General features: G+C 37.0%; 1 protein-coding gene across 2 annotated transcripts; it reads right to left on the minus strand.

Annotated features, from left to right (window-relative positions):
- Positions 1–210: 210 nt before the first annotated feature.
- On the minus strand, positions 211–8,817 carry LOC133639219 (nucleoredoxin-like protein 1). Of its 2 annotated transcripts, none has more exons than XM_062032377.1 (4): positions 8,691–8,817; positions 1,946–2,211; positions 1,765–1,854; positions 211–1,145 (listed from the first exon to the last, which is right to left on the minus strand). In XM_062032377.1, the coding sequence occupies exons 2-4, from the start codon at positions 2,179–2,181 to the stop codon at positions 869–871; spliced, it is 603 nt and encodes a 200-aa protein (XP_061888361.1). In that variant the 5' UTR covers positions 2,182–2,211; positions 8,691–8,817; the 3' UTR covers positions 211–868. The 2 variants fall into 2 exon arrangements, with proteins under 2 accessions (XP_061888361.1, XP_061888360.1); XM_062032376.1 differs by lacking the exon at positions 8,691–8,817 and adding an exon at positions 4,198–4,483.
- Between the last annotated feature and the right edge of the window lie 8,331 nt (positions 8,818–17,148).

Consider the following 17,148-nt stretch of genomic DNA (forward strand, 5'->3'; position numbering starts at 1 on the left):
CCCAGCAGACAATGGCGTGGAACACCGCAGAGGCCACCACAGTGTGTATGTTTTTTGTTGTTGTTTTAGTTTTGTGTCTGTGTGTAGAAGTGGCTGGTTGCATCAGCTCTGCTCTTTTAATGTCTTTAATGTCCTTTGTGTTATTTGATGTTTATGTGTGCAATGGCTATGAGTTTTTTTTTTCCTTGGCCTCAGCCTGGACCCCTTAGACGAGCAGAGACTCTTACCAGGAGGACTTTGAGGTGGATGTGCGGTACCGTGATTACGCTGCGGCTTCCAAACATTTAATCGCGTACGTGCATGCCGCTATGTGCATGTCACGTACATAACTTTGGGGGGATATATGTGCTGTACTAACTTTGGGGAGGTGAACGGCACTTTGGGCTGTGGGATTGAGTGTGTTGTGCAGGTGTTTGATTCGTATTGGCGGGTTATATGGACGGGAGAGGGGAGATGTTTGTTATGCGGGATTCATTTGTGGCATATTGAATATAAGCCTGACCGTGTTGTGGCTAATAGTTATACATGTCTTGTGTTTATTTATTGTTTTAGTCGGTCCCAGCTGAATATCAGGTCCCACCCGTGACTCCTTAATTTGCGTAGTGGCAGCGACACCCGCGGAACTTGGGTGCGTTTGTTACAAGCGATCCTGTTCTGTCTCCCTGTAATGTTTGTCTGCTCTTGAATGGGATTGTGCTAAAAATCGTAATTTCCCCTCGGGGATTATTAAAGTACTTCTGATTCTGATTGAATAAAAGCAAAATCCGTCTGATCTTAGACATGATCCTGGAACTTTTCTGACACACCTCGTACGGTTGACTCTTCTCCTCCTTTACATCCCTCCTTTCTCCAGCCTTCCCTCTTCCCCTCATAACCTCCACCATCTCTTTTTCCTCTTGTCGTCCTCCGTCTTATATTTCAGCCTCCTCACCGGGTCGCTGGCGGTGCGCATATTCAGGTTGTCGAACTCCTCGTTCAGCATGAAGCTTCTCTCGATCAGCTCCGACGACTCCTGCCAGTCGCGGAAACACTGGCAGCCGAAGTGACAAATGTCCTGCACGGCATTCGGGGACAGGACCGAGCCGTCGGGGCGAAGGACCACCACGGTGGGGACCTCTTTCACCTTAAACATGGCCTGGAGTTCTCTGAAATCCACAGAAAGAATAGCATCCACAAAAAAGTACCGTAATTTCCGGACTATAAGCCGCTACTTTTTCCCCTCGTTCTGGTCCCTGCGGCTTATACAACGGTGCGGCTTATATACGGCCTGTTCTTCTCCGACACCGACGAAGAGAATTTCGGTGGTTTTAGTACGCAGGAGGAAGACGATGACACAATGATTAAAGACTGACTTTTCATATACAGGTAGGCTGGTTATTTTGATAACGTACAGGCGAGCACTTTGTATTACTTTGCACCGTTGTATTATTTGTACTCTGCACGAATGCTGTTCGCCATGTCAAAGATGTGAAAGTTTGATTGAATGATTGAAAGATTTATTGTTAATAAATGGGACGCTTTGCGTTCCCAAACAGTCATCTCTGTCCCGACAATCCCCTCCGTGGTAGCAGGAACCCCTATATACTACGCTAATTACACATCAAAACCCTGCGGCTTATAGTCGGGTGCGGCTTATATATGGAGCAATCTGTATTTTCCCCTAAATTTAGCTGGTGCGGCTTATAGTCAGGTGCGGCTTATAGTCCGGAAATTACGGTATGTATTATGCAACAAGATATCTCTCCCTCCCGTCCGTCCACCTACTTCCTGTACGGGTCCTCAAAGGCCAAAAACAGAACCTTCTTGTGCATCTCTTTGAGGAATTTCCCCTGCTGCTCCTCTGATTGGTCCAAGCTGCAGAGAGGTGATTGGAAAGGATCAAGCCAATGCACATGAGCTCGTCTGGTGTGATGAAGTAATGACATGGAGAGAAGCAGGCAGAGACCTGACATGGATGAGTGCCAGCAGTCGGGGGTACTCAATGTAAGCGGGGTCTTTCAAGCGCTTGAAGAAGTCGTTCAGAACAGGCACAAACTCCCAGCACCTGTCACACTCGGCGCTGGCAAAGAGCAGCAGAACGATGCGGTTTTCCAGAATCCCGCTGATTTCCCGCTCCGTGTTGAGCTCATCCTGGTCCCAATTGTTCTCCACCAGAACTCGGTTGAGGAATAGGTCCACCATGATGGAAGACACGCCGGATGGACGAGACCTCTGTGGAGATATGCAATGAGTTGTCTGCATTCATAACGTCTGATATAGAATGCCGTTCAGTATCATTGCCTCCCGTCTCGGTCTTTACATCCGTGTTTTTCAGCCTTTTCTGAGACAAGGCACACTTTTTTCCATTGAAAAAATCCCGAGGCACACCACCAGCAGAAATCATTGAAAAAATGAAACTCAGTAGCTGATATTGACAATAAAAAGTTGTTCTCACAATTGTTGGATATGAATTCAAACCATAACCAAGCATGCATCACTATAGCTCTTGTCTCAAAGTAGGTGTACTGTCCCCACCTGTCACATCACGCCGTGACTTATTTGGAGTTTGTTGCTGTTTTCCTGTGTGTAGTGTTTTAGTTCTTGTTTTGCGCTCCTATTTTGGTGGCTTTTCCTCTTTTGTTGGTATTTTCTTGTCTTCCTTGAACGCTATTCCTCGCACCTGCTTTTTTTTTCGCAATCAAGACTATTTAAGTTGTGCGGACATTGCTGATTGTCATGTAATGTACGGATGTACTTTGTGGACGCCGTCTGCTCCACACGCTGTAAGTCTTTGCTGTCGTCCAGCATTCTGTTTTTGTTTACTTTGCAGCCAGTTCAGTTTTAGCTTCGTTTTGCATAGCCATCCCTAAGCTTCAATGCCTTTTCTTAGCGGCACTCACCTTTTATTGGTTTTTGGTTTAAGTGTTAGACACCTTTTTACCTGCACACTGCCTCCCGCATATTGTGATCACGACAAACCATGTTTCCGACCTCTACAAAGCAATTAGCTACCGGCTGCCACCTACTGATATGGAAGAGTATTACACGGTTACTCTGCCGAGCTCTAGACAGCACAGACACTCAACAACGGCACAATTGCGGATTATAATTACAGTTTGTAGAAATTATTTTTAACCCAATTAAGTGAAATTACATAATCTCCCACGGCACACCAGACTGTATCTTCATGGCACAGTGGTTGAAAAACACTGCTTTACATTAAACTAAACAACATAAAGGAAGGGTTGCTAACGCTCCAAGCAATGCCTATACATTATTATTAATATATATATAATGTAATGCATGAGCTGTATCACATTAGAGACCACTTTGTTTTACACAAGTGGTTCTGAACTGGAAGCCCACATTTCCACGTACTGTTAAAGGTGTTGTTTGCAGTGAAACATGGTAATGGCAGCATCATGCTGTGGGGATGTTTTTCAGCGGCGAGAACTGGGAGACTAGTCAGGATGGAGGGAAGGATGAATGCAGCAATGTACAGAGACATCCTGGATGAAAACCAACGCTTCTCATCCAACCTGATGGAGTTTGAGAGGTGCTGCGAAAAGGAAAAGGGCGAAACTGCCTAAAGATAGGCGTGCCGAATTTGTGGCATGGTATTCAAAAAGACTTGAGGCTGTAATTGCTGCCGAAGGTGCATCAACAAAGTATTGAGCAAAGGCTGTGAATACTTATGTACATGTGATTTGTTAGTTTTTTACTTTTAATAAATTTGCAATGTTTAAAAAAAAAAAAAAAAAACTTTTCACATTGTCATTATGGGGGTATTAATGTCTGTAGAATTTTGAAGACAAAATGAATGTATTCCTTTTTGGAATAAGGCTCTAACATAACAAAATGGGGAACAAGCGAAGTGCTGTGAATACTTTCCGGATGCACTGTATGCAGTGGTGGGCCGTGCGTTTCCCACCTAGGCCTTCAGTGATGTCCGACTTCAATGATTACCTCTCAAAATACCATAATTGATGTCCCCACATGACCATTGCTGTAGAAATACTATACAGAAACACATTTACATACTATTTTGTATTGAAACACATCAACAGTGTACAAAACTGGTTCTTTTCTGGCGCGTTTAAAAATCAATAAACCCGCATCAGCAATTAAAACATATCTTTAATGGTACTGTCAAAATTTAAAATTGCGAAAAACATATTAAAGGTGAAAAAAACAAAGAAATAAAATATTTGAAGTCACAATTTGTAGCACCAATTCGACGCCGTATAAGCCGGTGGTACCGCTCATAGTCGGCTGATTCGAGTGGAAGTGGCGAGCATTTCCCCATTTCATCGCCGACATCGTCTCACAAGATGTAGTTTCTCTTTAAATATCCTTCCTGAAAATGGCCTTGCAAATATATATCTGCCACCTACTCAATGTTTTGTTCTCCTTCTTTGTGGGTCACACCTTCCTGCAAGTTGCAACTTGTGATTGGATGCTCACTTTGGAATGACAAGTGAGTATCCAATCACAGTCTCGTTAACATCAGGCTACCAAAATAGGCTACTGTCAACAACTTGTGATCTGATTGGCAATCGCAACTGTCTATCAACTGTATGTGTTCTCAAATTAATCCGCTAACAGTCCAGGTGAGTATCCAATCACAGGACGCGTAAATGTCACGTTGAACATAGGGCCATCTAGAAGGCCTTACTGACAACAACTCATGATCTGACTGGCTATCGCAACTGTCTATCAACTGTATGTGCTTGTTCACTTACAGTGCACGGACGCCTGCATTGTTGATTCTGAAGGCATCTGGCAGATTTGGTACAGCATGGCAACATAAGCTAGCTGAATTCTGATTGGATACAAACTAAAACTGAAAACCACAGCATTGGAAGGAGCATAATATGACATGAAGAGAATATGAATACTTTTAGATATTTATGGAAAGTAAATAAAAAAAATACTTTTATCTTTAATTATGATGATGATTTCTGGTTATGTTAGGCCAGCAGAGAAAGCCCTGACAGCACACCACTGACTGGATGTTTGACCACAGAACTTTCCTCCAGAAGGTCTTATCTTTGTCCATGTGATGATGTCAGATGAAACAAAAATTGAGCTAGCATGAAGGTTTTAGAACGACCTTCCCAAAGTCCTGACTTAAACGTGTGGACAATGCTGAAGAAACAAGTCCATATCAGAAAACCAACACATTTCGTTGAACTGCACCAATTTTGTCAAGAGGAGTGGTCAAAAATTCAACCAGAAGCTTGTGGATGGCTACCAAAAGTGCCTTATTGCAGTGAAACTTGCCAAGGGACATGTAAGCAAATATTAACATGGCTGTATGTATACTTTTGACCCAGCAGATTTGCTCACATTTTCAGTAGACCCATAATAAATTCACAAAAGAACCAAACTTCATGAATGTTTTTTGTGACCAGCAAGTATGTGCTCAAATCACTCTATCACAAAAAAATAAGAGTTGTAGAAAATATTGGAAACTCAAGACAGCCATGACATTATGTTCTTTACAAGTGTGTGTAAACTTTTGACCGCGACAGTAACTTCAGAACTGTCTGTGCTCCAAAATGAATTCCAACACTTTCTGAGACTAAACGTTCCATCTGCAATGATGTATCTGCGCATCAAAATGTTCAATCTTATACCTTTGTGATGAATCTAAGGAATGATATACAGAGAGCATACTGTACTTTAGAACAATCTAGATGGACGCCCCCAGGATTATGCTGTGATAGACCAAACACCACAGTGGAAATACTTTTCTCATGTAGAAATAAAGTTCAGGCCGAAATGTTCTTTTTCTGTAATATGCTATCCTTTTATGCTGGCATTTTTCTTTGGTATGAACCTAAAATCATGGGTTTTCATACTTGGTGCCATCTTATAAGTACGCTAACATTTCCTATCATCATGTTAAAATGAGCATGCTAATATTTTATACTAGCTTTTTAGCGGATTTTTTAAGTTTATACCTAAAAATCATGGTTTTTGATACTTGGCACCATCTTAGAAGTATGTTAACTTCTCCTATGTTAGCATGTTAATTATTTACGCTCGCATTTTAGCAAATTTTGTTTGATTAAAGCCTAAAATCATGGTTTTTGATATTTGGCACCATCGTACAAGTATGATAAATTCTCCTTTGTTAGCATGCTAATTATTTATGCTAGCATTTTAGCAAATTTTGTTTGCCTAAAATCATGGTTTTTGATACTTGGCGCCATCTTGCAAGTATGATAACTCATCCTGTGTTAGCATGCCAACATTGGCGTGCTAACATTTTATTTTAGTATTTAATTTTGTTTGATTAAAGCCTAAAATCATGGTTTTTGATACTTGGCACCATCTTAGAAGTATGTTAACTTCTCCTATGTTAGCATGTTAATTATTTACGCTCGCATTTTAGCAAATTTTGTTTGATTAAAGCCTAAAATCATGGTTTTTGATATTTGGCACCATCGTACAAGTATGATAGATTCTCCTTTGTTAGCATGCTAATTATTTATGCAAGCATTTTAGCAAATTTTGTTTGCCTAAAATCATGGTTTTTGATACTTGGCGCCATCTTACAAGTATGATAACTCATCCTGTGTTAGCATGCCAACATTAGCATGCTAACATTTTATTTTAGTATTTAAATGTGTTTGATTAAAGCCTAAAATCATGGTTTTTGATACATGCACCATCTTAGAAGTATGTTAAATTCTCCTATGTTAGCATGCTAATTATTTATTTTAGCAAATGTTGTTTGATTATAACCTAAAATCATGGGTTTTGATACTTGGTGCCATCTTATAAGTACGCTAACATTTCCTATATCATCATGTTAAAATTAGCATGCTAATATTTTATACTAGCTTTTTAGCAGATTTTTTAAGTTTATACCTAAAAATCATGGTTTTTGATACTTGGCGCCATCTTACAAGTATGATAACTCATCCTGTGTTAGCATGCCAACATTAGCATGCTAACATTTTATTTTAGTATTTAAATGTGTTTGATTAAAGCCTAAAATCATGGTTTTTGATACATGCACCATCTTAGAAGTATGTTAAATTCTCCTATGTTAGCATGCTAATTATTTATTTTAGCAAATGTTGTTTGATTATAACCTAAAATCATGGGTTTTGATACTTGGTGCCATCTTATAAGTACGCTAACATTTCCTATATCATCATGTTAAAATTAGCATGCTAATATTTTATACTAGCTTTTTAGCAGATTTTTTAAGTTTATACCTAAAAATCATGGTTTTTGATACTTGGCGCCATCTTAGAAGTATGTTAAATTCTCCTATGTTAGCATTCCAATTATTTATGCTAGCATTTTAGCAAATGTTGTTTGATTAAAGCCTAAAATCATGGTTTTTGATACTTGGCACCATCTTACAAGTATGATAACTCATCCTGTGTTAGCATGCCAACATTAATATGTGCTAACATTTATGGTAGTATTTAATTGTGTTTGATTAAAGCCTAAAATCATGGTTTTTGATATTTGGCACCATCGTACAAGTATGATAAATTCTCCTATGTTAGCATGCTAATTATTTATGCTAGCATTTTAGCAAATTTTGTTTGCCTAAAATCATGGTTTTTGATACTTGGCACCATCTTAGAAGTATGTTAAATTCTCCTATGTTAGCATGCTAATTATTTATGCTCGCATTTTAGCACATTTTGTTTGATTAAAGCCTAAAATCATGGTTTTTGATACTTGGCACCATCTTAGAAGTATGTTAAATTCTCCTATGTTAGCATTCCAATTATTTATGCTAGCATTTTAGCAAATGTTGTTTGATTAAAGCCTAAAATCATGGTTTTTGATACTTGGCACCATCTTACAAGTATGATAACTCATCCTGTGTTAGCATGCCAACATTAATATGTGCTAACATTTTATGGTAGTATTTAATTGTGTTTGATTAAAGCCTAAAATCATGGTTTTTGATATTTGGCACCATCGTACAAGTATGATAAATTCTCCTATGTTAGCATGCTAATTATTTACGCTAGCATTTTAGCAAATTTTGTTTGCCTAAAATCAGGGTTTTTGATACTTGGCACCATCTTAGAAGTATGTTAAATTCTCCTATGTTAGCATGCTAATTATTTATGCTCGCATTTTAGCACATTTTGTTTGATTAAAGCCTAAAATCATGGTTTTTGATACTTGCCGCCATTTTACAAGTATGATAATTCATCCTGTGTCATCATTTTAACGCTAACATGCTATCGTTTTACGCCGACATTTGAGCTATTTTCTCTCACCACAGTCGAAACACTTTTCTGATGTCGAAATTAAGTTCAGGCCGAAATTTTCTTCACCCGTCGGGAGCCAGCCCGTATTTCAGTGTCGCTGCAGGCTGAGAATTGACAGTGATAACCTCACAAATTAGATTTGGCTCTCTGGCTTTGAGCTGATCTATTTGGCGCCACAACCGCACACTGAAACATCCCGCGCTGATAGAGGAGAGCCGCGTTGAAAACTGGACGCCGCCTGGAAAAGGGATTTACTGTAAGACTCGGAGAGGGCAAAGCTTAAATCCTACATTGGGGGAAAGTCATTTTGCAATCATCCTGTTCACTTTTTGAAGCGCATTGATCGCGGCCTGATATAGTAGCGCCGGCGCCTGTTTGGTTAATAGCTAATTTAATAGGCAATCAATCGCCCTACGTGCTGTGGCAGCTGAATACAGCGCCAGTAATTTACCTCACCTTGAAACTCCTCGTCTCAAATATATCCCAACTTTCTCTTGCCGGCCATTGTTTTCATCCTTGATTTGTTGCCCTTTTGGTGACACCCTCACCGCTTCTTCCCTTGGCTTTGTGCGTCCACTCCCAGGCACGCCGGGATTTACAGGTGGAGATTATAGAGATAAAAATGGGCGTGTCAGGAGCCAAAAACTCCAGCTCAGGAGAGGCAAGCTTCTTACTTCTGTGGGACAACCTGAGCAGGCCAGTTGTCGTCCATGCATGCACTGAAAACACAACACAAATGGATGAAGGAGAATGTTGTATTATTGTTTTTTTTCCCTGTCATCCTGCTGACATTCAGATGCTAAAGTTTTATGCTTGTTCGTTTAAACATAAAGCTCATAGTTTTTGATACTTGGCGCCATCTTAGAAGTATGTTAATTTCTCCTAAATTAGCATGCTAATGTTTTATGCTAGCATTTTAGCAAATTTTGTTTGATTAAAGCCTAAAATACACATTATATATATATATATATATATATATATATATATATATATATATATATATATATATGTATATATATATATATATATATATATATATATATATATACATATATATATATATATATATATATATATATATATATATATATATATATACACACATATATATATATACACACATATATATATATACACACATATATATATATATATATATATATATATATACACACATATATATATATATACACACATATATATATATATATATACACACATATATATATATATATATATATATATATATATATATATATATATATATATATATGTGTATATATATACGTATATATATATATATATATATATATATATATATATATATATATATATATATGTATATATATATATATATATATATATATATATGTGTGTATATATATATATATACATATATATATATATATATATATATATATATATATATATATATATATATATATATATATATATATGTGTATGTATATATATATATATATATACATACGTATATATATATATGTCTTAATTAGATTATCCAAAAAATAGTGCTCGATACCGTGGTAGAGCGTAATATGTATGTGTGGGAAAAAATCACAAGACTATTTCATCTCTACAGGCCTGTTTCATGAGGGGTTTTCCTCAATCCTCAGGAGATTTTAATGGAAGCATTCACATACCATGGTTTATATAGGGCACAGAGCGGGTGGGTACAGGCAGGCGTGGGGGCGTGGTGATTGACTCATGTGTTACCTAGGAGGTGTTTCCTTCTGTGACGGCATGCTGATACAATTTCGCTGCGCTTGTTGAGGGATGACAAGTCTGGACGGTATATGATAAACAGTTTCTCTTTTAAGCATAGGTTGCATCTTTTGTTACCACTGTTGTAAGGTGTGCTGGATGCAAGAATTTGCCATGTTATAGAGTATTCAACATTATTGTCTTTGAGATTCCAAATGTGTTTACTGAGTTCTGTAGTGTTCCGGAGTCTTTTGCATCTGAAAGAAGCCTTGTGATTGTTCCATCTGGTTTTGAATTCTCCCTCAGTTAATCCTACGTATGTGTCGGATGTGTTAATGTCCTTGCGTATTACCTGAAAAGGATTGAAAAGGAGCCGCCCACCACCAGGCAGAACGACTCCAAAATCGACAAAGACTGTAACTGCCGCAAGAAACCTGATTGCCCCCTCAACGGGGGGTGCTTACAATCATCAGTTGTTTACCAAGCAAAGGTAATACGCAAGGACATTAACACATCCGACACATACGTAGGATTAACTGAGGGAGAATTCAAAACCAGATGGAACAATCACAAGGCTTCTTTCAGATGCAAAAGACTCCGGAACACTACAGAACTCAGTAAACACATTTGGAATCTCAAAGACAATAATGTTGAATACTCTATAACATGGCAAATTCTTGCATCCAGCACACCTTAAAACAGTGGTAACAAAAGATGCAACCTATGCTTAAAAGAGAAACTGTTTATCATATACCGTCCAGACTTGTCATCCCTCAACAAGCGCAGCGAAATTGTATCAGCATGCCGTCACAGAAGGAAACACCTCCTAGGTAACACATGAGTCAATAACCACGCCCCCACGCCTGCCTGTACCCACCCGCTCTGTGCCCTATATAAACCTGAGGATTGAGGAAAACCCCTCATGAAACAGGCCTGTAGAGATGAAATAGTCTTGTGATTTTTTATATATATATATTAGTGTTGTAACGATACAATATTTTGGTAACAGTACTAAAATTATTTCGGTACTTTTCTAACTAAAGGGGACCACAAAAAATTGCATTATTGGCTTTATTTTAACAAAAAACCTTAGGGTACATTAAACATATGTTTCTTATTGCAGTTAAGTCCTGAAATAAAATTGTGAACATTTAAGACAACTTGTCTTTTAGTAGTAAGTAAACAAACAAAGGCTCCTAATTAGTCTGCTGACATATGCAGTAACATATTGTGTCATTTATCATTCTATTGTTTTGTCAACATTATTAAGGACAAGTGGTAGGAAATGAATTATTAATCTACTTGTTCATTTACTGTTAATATCTGCTTATTTTCTCTTTTAACATGTTCTATCTACACTTCTGTTAAAATGTAATAATCATTTATTCTTCTGTTGTTTGATACTTTACATTAGTTTTGCATGATACCACAAATTTGGGTATCAATCCGATACCAAGTAGTTACAGGATCATACATTGGTCATATTCAAAGTCCTCATGTGTCCAGGGACATATTTCCTGAGTTTATAAACATAATATACTTTTTTTTTTTAAACGAAAGAAGATGTTGTGATGCCAAAAAATATTGATGTAATCATAGTAGTATCGACTAAATACGCTCCTGTACTTGATATCATTACAGTGGATGTTAGGTGTAGATCCACCAATGGCGTTTGTTTATATATACACTACCGTTCAAAAGTTTGGGGTCACCCAACCAATTTTGTGGAATAGCCTTCATTTCTAAGAACAAGAATAGACTGTCGAGTTTCAGATGAAAGTTCTCTTTTTCTGGCCATTTTGAGCGTTTAATTGACCCCACAAATGTGATGCTCCAGAAACTCAATCTGCTCAAAGGAAGGTCAGTTTTGTAGCTTCTGTAACGAGCTAAACTGTTTTCAGATGTGTGAACATGATTGCACAAGGGTTTTCTAATCATCAATTAGCCTTCTGAGCCAATGAGCAAACACATTGTACCATTAGAACACTGGAGTGATAGTTGCTGGAAATGGGCCTCTGTACACCTATGTAGATATTGCACCAAAAACCAGACATTTGCAGCTAGAATAGTCATTTACCACATTAGCAATGTATAGAGTGTATTTCTTTAAAGTTAAGACTAGTTTAAAGTTATCTTCTTTGAAAAGTACAGTGCTTTTCCTTCAAAAATATGGACATTTCAATGTGACCCCAAACTTTTGAACGGTAGTGTATATATATATATATATATATATATATATATATATATATATATATATATATATATATATATATATATATATATATATATATATATATATATACTTAAATCTCTGGGTTTTTACTCAGGCTCCTGTTACCACATTGTCCTTTATGAAAAAGTCACATGATCCACAAGAAGTTGAATCATTCAGATCCTCCACAAGCCATGGGAAGACCAAAAGTAAGTTCACACATTATATTTTTGTATATTTGATGATAATGAACTTAAATATTTTCTCTGATGCTGAAAACATTGGTACTTTTGTCATAGTTCTACACCTAAACATTATGTCTACAAGTAAAATCCCTCCCAAATATTCATAGTAGTGATTTTAGGTTTATTTTTAACAAGTTTCACCACATTTTGAATGCCCACTTTTTGCTCCCAAATATGGGCGGGCCTACATCAGCCTGCTGTGGTCACATACAGAAGACTGCAGGCAATGTCATATTGTCTAGTTTGTGTTTTGGTGGCAGCGTTGTCCCGAATCATATTGCTGTGCACAATTTGAAGAAATGACCAAAATACCCTCGAGGGAACAAAGACTCAGTCAGAACCTGTGGAAATTACGTGTAGTACAAGTTTTCACCACTTTTTGTCGAGATGGTGTCACAACTTTGTGGTTCTTAGCAGACACACCAGTGGCTACATTACGGAGCTTAATACTATTTAGATCAGGGGTGTCAAACTCGTTTTCATTGAGGGCCACATCGCAGTTATGGTTGCCTTCAGAGGGCCGCTTTTAACAATGAGTAATATATGAATGTACGTGTATGTATGTGTATATATATATATATATATATATATATATATATATATATATATATATATATATATATATATATATATATATATATATATATATATATATATATATATATATATATAAATAAATTATATATATATATATATATATATATATAAATAAATTTTATATATATATATATATATATATATATATATATATATATATATATATATATATATATATATATAATTAACAATATATTTTTTACATAAGCTGCAAAAAATATATACATTTTATTTTCAAAACTGGCAGCTCAGTCACCAGAATTTTACAGTAAAAGCAGTGTTTTTTTTTACAGAATATAAAAAAAAATTGAATAAATGGAAAAACAATACCATTGTTTTTAGCGGTAAAATTCAAGCAACACAGCACCCTTTTTTTTTTAACCGTAAAATCTTCTTTTAATGTTTTAGTTTCTTACTGTATATGGAAAAAAACAGTACCAAAGTTAATTTTACAGTAAAAAAAACTCAGTCGGAGGAATTCAACCGTAAAATCTATTGTCAATTTTACAGTCTACAATTTGATTGATAATTTTTTTTTAAATCATAAGTCCAGCAGATATCTAAGTACAGTATTTATTTATTTTTAACAAAAAATATTTTAACAATGAGTAATATATAAATGTACATGTATATATATATATATATATATATATATATATATATATATATATATATATATATATATATATATATATATATATATATATATATATATAATTAACAATGTTTTTTTTTACATAAGCTGCAAAAAAATATTTACATTTTATTTTCAGAACTGGCAGCTTTTTTTACAGCATATAAAAAAATTAAATGAATGTAAAAAATAATACCACTGTTTTTAGCGGTAAAATTCAAGCAACACAGCTGCCTTTTTTTTTCTTTTTTTCCCCCGTAAAAGCTTGTTGTTTTAAAATGTTCTTTGTTTGTTTTTTTTAGTGTTTTAGTTTCTCACTGTATATGGAAAAAAACAGTACCAAAGTTGATTTTACGGTAAAAAAAACTCAGTTGGTGGAATTTAACCGTATAATGTATTGTCAATTGTACAGTCTACAATTTGATTGATAATTTGTTTTGAAATCATAAGTCAAGCAGATATTTAAGTACAGTATTTATCTTTATTTTAACGAAAAATATTTTTGCAATACTCCGCCCGAATGCAGCTGAGATAGGCTCCAGCACCCCCCGCGACCCCAAAAGGGACAAGCGGTAGAAAATGGGTGGATGGATGATAATATAATAATTTTGAATTTTAAAAGATATGCAATTGCATGCAGTACGTGATTTTTAATGTCAAAAGGGAACAAACATATTTAGTAGGAAAAGATTAAGCATTTTATTAACACATTATTATCCAGGCTTTCGCGGGCCACATAAAATAATGTGGCGGGCCAGATTTGGCCCCCGGGCCTTGAGTTTGACATCTGTGATTTAGATGGTAAACACGGAAGTGTGACACACAAAGAAAGCTACGCTACGGACATTGCCCTGCAAAAAGTAGAGAAAAAGAGCTATCTTGAGTCCTCTTCTACTGATGTACTTATGCTGGAATTGTACCTGGAGTTGGGTTGTGCTTGAGACAATGCTGAAAGAACGCATTCGTATTTTCAAGATACATTTACGGCAGCTTTACAAGTGTGGGAACACACAGGGGAATGCAAGGTTTTAAAAAGGAATACAAAGAATGCACTCTATTAGCATACATGCCAGATGGCTATATTAAGTAACTGAACAAAAATGAAATAAAGTTGCATATTTTGAGTAGTTTAATGTGCATTGTAAGACTTAAAGTTGAAAAACAGAAATGCCCAATATTTGAAGACAATAGTCGTTAAATAGAAACATATTTGTGCTTTAAGTGCTCTGTCCTAGCTGCACTAATTACTGATGTCAGTCCGTTTTCTCCCCTCCCAGCATAGCAATGACTCTCCTTGCATGCTGTTATTAAAGCCAGGTGACAGGCAGGATGCAGAGCGTTGCGGAAATGAACCGAGGGAGTCGATCGTTTGATTGGAGCGCGGTTCTATTAAACCTCAGCCAGTGCCGAAAAGCAACTATTGATCCGTGGAGGCTTTTGCAGAAAAATAGCCGGGTTAATCTCAGAGAAAGGGCTGAGGTAAATATAGAGGTGAGGCGAGAGAGATCTAATAGGATTAGTCTGACTCACACTTTCGTCTGGCGGTGCACACTGTGGACCCAAACACACACATGTCCCCAGGAGGTTGCAAGTTATACTACCGTCATGTTGCAAGTGTGGAGGACGGTTGTGGAACACGATGTTAAAATGTGACTAAAAACGTGAATTTTGATACCACTATGATGAAAAACCCTGGATTCTTGATGGCATGCATGTTAGTAGAAAGTATGTAGTTAGGAGTTCACATTGGGCCTGACTTACTAGGATCTATGGTCATCCCGATACCAATGTTTTGGTACCGGCACTGGTAGAAAAATGTATTTAGCTACTTTTCTAAATAAAGGGGACCACAAAAAATTTCATTATTGGCTTTATTTTACCAAAAAATCTTACAGTACATTAAACATATGTTTCTTATTGCTATGTAACAATTTGTCCTTAAATAAAATAATGAACATACAAGACAACTTGTCTTTTAGTAGTAAGTAAACAAACAAAGGCTCTTAGTTAGTCTGCTGACATATGCAGTAACATATTGTGTCATTTTCCATTCTATTATTTTGTCAAAGTTATTAAGGACAAGTGGTAGAAAATGAATTATTAATCTACTTGTTCATTAGCTGTTAATAGCTGCTTATTTTCTGTTTTAACATGTTCTATCTACACTTCTGTTAACATGTAATAATCACTTATTCTTCTGTTGTTTGGATGCTTTACATTAGTTTTGGATGATACCACAAATTTAGGTATCGATCCGATACCAAGTAGTTAAAGGATCATATATTGGTCATATTCAAAGTCCTCATGTGTCCAGGGACATATTTCTTGAGATTATAAACATAATACACATTTTTTAAAAATGAAAGAAGATTTTCTGACATTAAAAAATATCGATGTAATCATAGTGGTATCGACTAGATACGCTATGGTGGTTGGTATCATTACAGTGGATGTCCACTAATGGCATTTGTTTACATTCAGACGCACTAGCTTTTGTTAGCGGTGACGCCGGTGAGCTATTGTATCCTCCTACGGTGTGTAGTGAAGCATGTTTAGCTATTCCTTGTCCTGCAAGGATGATATTTGTAAGAAACTTACTTTATTTGTCGCCATGGAGTCGAGGATTAGTGATTTAGAAGTAGCTAAAACACTGCCGACTGCGGATAAATGTTCGTTGCTAGCTATCTAGCCATATCTTAAAGCACCTCTTCCTGAGGGCGTTTCAGTGTTATGACTTCACCTTTATCGTCAGTTTTTAAGCCAAAATGCGTCCGTTCTCCCTTTTCTGTCTACAAACTGTGTCTGCTCGTAAGTACTCCGTGATTGTGCGCTGCCGAACACGCTCCTCTGCTTGTAAAACCAGCAATGTCATGAAGTGACGGCGCGCTGTCATGTCAGTTAAAAAAAAACAATTGGGTACCCATCCTTGCATTTTCTACCGCTTGTCCCTTTTGGGGTCGCGGGGGGTGCTGGAGCCTATGCCAGCTACATTCGGGCGGTAGGCGGGGTACACCCTGGACAAGTCGCCACCTCATCACAGGGCCAACACAGATAGACAGAACCGGTACTTTTCAAACATAGTACCGTATTAGATTCATTAGTACCGCTATACTATACTAGTACCGGTATACCGTACAATCCTACTAGGATACAAATACCACGCTCTAGACCAGGAGTGCCCAAACGTTTTGCCTCCAAGGGCCAAAGTCAAAAATGTGCCAGAGGGCCATGGGCCAAACACAGCGATTATAAGCGTGCAGCTGCACAATAAGTAAAAGTTTCATCCCATACCACCAATATTTAAGGTAGTGGAGAGTATCACGTTCAACAACTTGTTAGCCTTGCCTTGTCTTCCCGCCCGACTGCGGGGGAGTCTCTGGGCCTCTCAGGGTGGGGGTGTCCCGCCTTTCTGTGTATGGTCATTCGCTGGCTTGGGGCTGGCTGTCTCCTGCTTCTCCTGTGCTTTGTCCTCTGCCGGGTGTGCCCGTCTACAGCCTACCGCCG

This window comes from Entelurus aequoreus, linkage group LG22 (assembly GCF_033978785.1).
Source record: "Entelurus aequoreus isolate RoL-2023_Sb linkage group LG22, RoL_Eaeq_v1.1, whole genome shotgun sequence".
NCBI classification, from domain to species: Eukaryota; Metazoa; Chordata; class Actinopteri; order Syngnathiformes; family Syngnathidae; genus Entelurus; species Entelurus aequoreus.